Source organism: Bison bison, unplaced genomic scaffold (assembly GCF_000754665.1).
Source record: "Bison bison bison isolate TAMUID 2011002044 unplaced genomic scaffold, Bison_UMD1.0 scf7180017864484, whole genome shotgun sequence".
Taxonomy (NCBI): domain Eukaryota; kingdom Metazoa; phylum Chordata; class Mammalia; order Artiodactyla; family Bovidae; genus Bison; species Bison bison.
In genome coordinates this window covers 4,019,746-4,022,829 of record NW_011495044.1, presented here as the reverse complement: position 1 = coordinate 4,022,829, position 3,084 = coordinate 4,019,746, and the positions used below count along the sequence as shown (strand labels likewise).

Here is a 3,084-nt window from a genome sequence, read left to right as displayed (position 1 = left end):
GCAGCAGGGACCCAGCGCGACTGAACTGAACTGAATTGAAGGAATCCAGCGCCAGCGAGCCCACCGGGGCTGGGGGGGGGCCGGGCAGGGGCGGGGTCAGGGGCGTTCGGGACCGGGCCAGGAGGCGGGGCCTGAGGGGCAGAAGCTTTTGGGTTTAGAGGTCTACGCTTAATAGCGAAGTGGTGACCTGGAGTGGGGTCTGGGGGTGGAGCTGCGGTGGGACCGGATGTGAGGTCGGATGGAAGCCTGAAAGTGGGGGGCAGTGCAAGGTGGGCGAAGAGCTGAGCCTGGAAGCTGGAGGGTCAAGGGCAGGGCCGGGGCGGGGCATGCTCTGAGGTTCTGTGAGGCCCTGGCTGTGCCCGAAAGGCGGGCAGGGTCTCCTGGAAGGGAGTTACTGAGAAACAAAGGCCGGCAGAGCGGCCACCAGGGACTTCCGAGAGGTGGGTACTCTTACCCCGTTCCGAACACCTCCCATAGGCCATTCTGGGAGCCGTCAACCTCCCCACCTGTGCCGGGTGGGTGGTCTCATCCTTTGCTGCCCCCACAGGAGCTGATCACCGCCTGGTACATTGGGTTCTTGGTGCTCATCTTCGCCTCCTTCCTGGTGTATCTGGCCGAGAAGGACGCCAACTCCGACTTCTCCTCCTACGCCGACTCGCTCTGGTGGGGGACGGTGCGTGAGGGTCTGTGCAGGGCCGCGCTTCTCCCTGGGACCCTCCCTGGCCTGATCATTGTGACCCCAAATCCCGTGACCAGCCCTTGTGTTGTCCCTCAGCTTCCCCCAGTGGACCAGCTTGTGCCCCCATCTAATTCTCTACATCAAGCCCTTGTGACCTCTACCCCTCTCCCCATCAGCAAGGGGGAGGGGGAGAATCTATTGACTAGGAACCAGACCCTGTGACAAGTCCTAATGACCAGTTCCTGTGGGCAACCATGGTGGCCCCCCTCATGATCAGGCTCCCACCTCCCTGTGCCCCAGGAATCTCCTGTGGGTGGACCCCCTGACCAGCCCTGCAGGTAATTTGTTTGTGTCCCCAGATTACACTGACAACCATCGGTTATGGTGACAAGACACCACACACGTGGCTGGGCAGGGTCCTGGCTGCTGGCTTCGCCTTACTGGGCATCTCCTTCTTTGCCTTGCCTGCCGTGAGTCCCCCTTCACTTAGGATGGCCCAGCCTAGGGGAGGGGGTCCTGGGGAGAGAGCCTGCTAAGCCCCTGTCCAGCATTTGCATGGGTGGGGGAGACACCTCAGATGGGCAGCAGTAGGGGTACCTTTAAAGCCTTTGGCCGTCCCACTTCCAACCATGCCTATTGCCCTAGGGCATCCTCGGCTCTGGCTTTGCCCTGAAGGTGCAGGAGCAGCACCGACAGAAGCACTTTGAGAAGCGGAGGATGCCAGCAGCCAACCTCATCCAGGTACAGGGGCCCCAGGAAGCCCCTGAACTGAACTGGTGTGTCAGATCTGTATGCTGACCCTTGTGTACCACTTCACAACTATGACTCCACTCAGAGAGAATTTTCTGGAGCCACATGCCAGGTTAAGGACAGAGCTAGGAGGCTGGCCAAGATTGTCAGAAACTTCTCCCTCTAATGCATGCCCAGTTCATGGCTAGCCAGAGCTGGCCCACTGCCCAGCTGCAGCCCCAGCTCTGCACGGCCTGAAGTGGAGTAGAGACTGGACAAGAGATCCTAGGCCCCAGGGGGAGACCCAGTCCTGCCACCCATCAGCAGTGCAGTCATCAGGAAGCCTGTTCTACTCCCAACACCTTAATTCATCCCACCAGCATCTCCACAAATGAATGTTATAACTGAAACCAAGAAAAACACCTTGAAGGAAAGAAATGGTTCTTTGAAGAGCATTTAGCTGGGGCTTGGCCTGATCTGACCTCAAAGGGAAACTGCCCTGGGAAACTGACACTTGAGCAGAGAGCTGGAGGATGGGTAGTTAGCTAGGTGAGGAGGTGAAGGAGGGAGCCTTTGAGGTAAGGGAATGGCATATGCAAAGGTCCTGTGGTAAAAGGGAGCAAGGTGTGTTTGATGAACGGGAAAGAATCTAGTGAGGCTGGAACAGAAAGCTCAAGTAGGAGTGTACAGTGGAAGGGTTTGGCTCAGTGGATGAGGCCCAGATCTGAGGTCAGAGAGAGAAATTTAACATTTTCCTAAGAACAGTGAGGATCCATTGACAGGTATGAAGCAGGAGGAAGGGGTGTTAATGATCAGATCTGTGTTTTGAAAAGTATTGAGTGGATTGGAGGGTGAGCTGTGTGAGTGGAGAGACCAGAGAAGAGACTCCAGCAATGGTCTGGGTGAGATGGGGTGGCAGGTGACTTGGACTAGGGTAGCAACAGATGAGATGGAAAGAAATGGGCAGATTCTGCATATTTAGGAGGTGAAATTAGTGGCATCAGGAGTGAGGGAGAGGGAGATGTCAGGGTGACTTCTAGTTTCTGGCTTGCCTGACTGGAGGGTTGATGCCCCTCCTCACTAAAGGCTGACTAGACTTGGGGCATGAAGAGTGAGTTTGGCTGGAACGTGAAGAGTCTGCAGAGCCTCTGAGCCCTGGGTGGGTGGGTGGGGCTGTGGAGGAGGCAGCTGATGTAGTGGTGTGCAGCTCTGGTGAGTAATGTGCTAGGCCTTGTGTGCAGACGGTAATGAAGCCCTGGGCATGGAGGTGCTTGCCCAGCAGGCAGAGAAAAGAAGAAAAGATGGTTTCTTTCCTTAAAGCTGAGCTTTAAGGAACCTGAGCATTTAGTGACTGGGAGGGCAGAGCTGAGCCAGTCAAGGAGGCAGAGAAGGAACACCCAGAGGGGTAGGAAAAAAGCAGGAGTATGTGGGCTGTTTCCCCCACTGTCTGAGGCATTCCCGAGGGACATGGGCTGAGGCAAGTGCTCTGAATTTTGGGGACTCTGTAACAGTCTTGTGCAAGAGAAACTCCTGCGAGAAATATCGGGCTGGCCAAAAAGTTCATTTGGGGTTCCCAGCCAATGGTGCAGAAAACCCCAAACGAACTTTTTGGCCAAACCAATAGTTCCAGGAACACTGGCACAGCTCACCTCTCCTGCTCTGACCCCTCAGCTCAG

General features: G+C 56.2%; 1 protein-coding gene across 1 annotated transcript in view; it reads left to right on the top strand.

The window, feature by feature from the left end:
• Positions 1–3,084, top strand: part of KCNQ4 (potassium voltage-gated channel, KQT-like subfamily, member 4) — a 42,304-nt gene that overhangs the window by 15,851 nt on the left and 23,369 nt on the right. Inside the window, exons 7-9 of the mRNA XM_010862810.1 lie at positions 548–673; positions 1,039–1,149; positions 1,325–1,420. Coding sequence (XP_010861112.1) covers positions 548–673; positions 1,039–1,149; positions 1,325–1,420 — 333 coding nt within the window. The remainder of the gene's footprint in view (positions 1–547; positions 674–1,038; positions 1,150–1,324; positions 1,421–3,084) is intronic.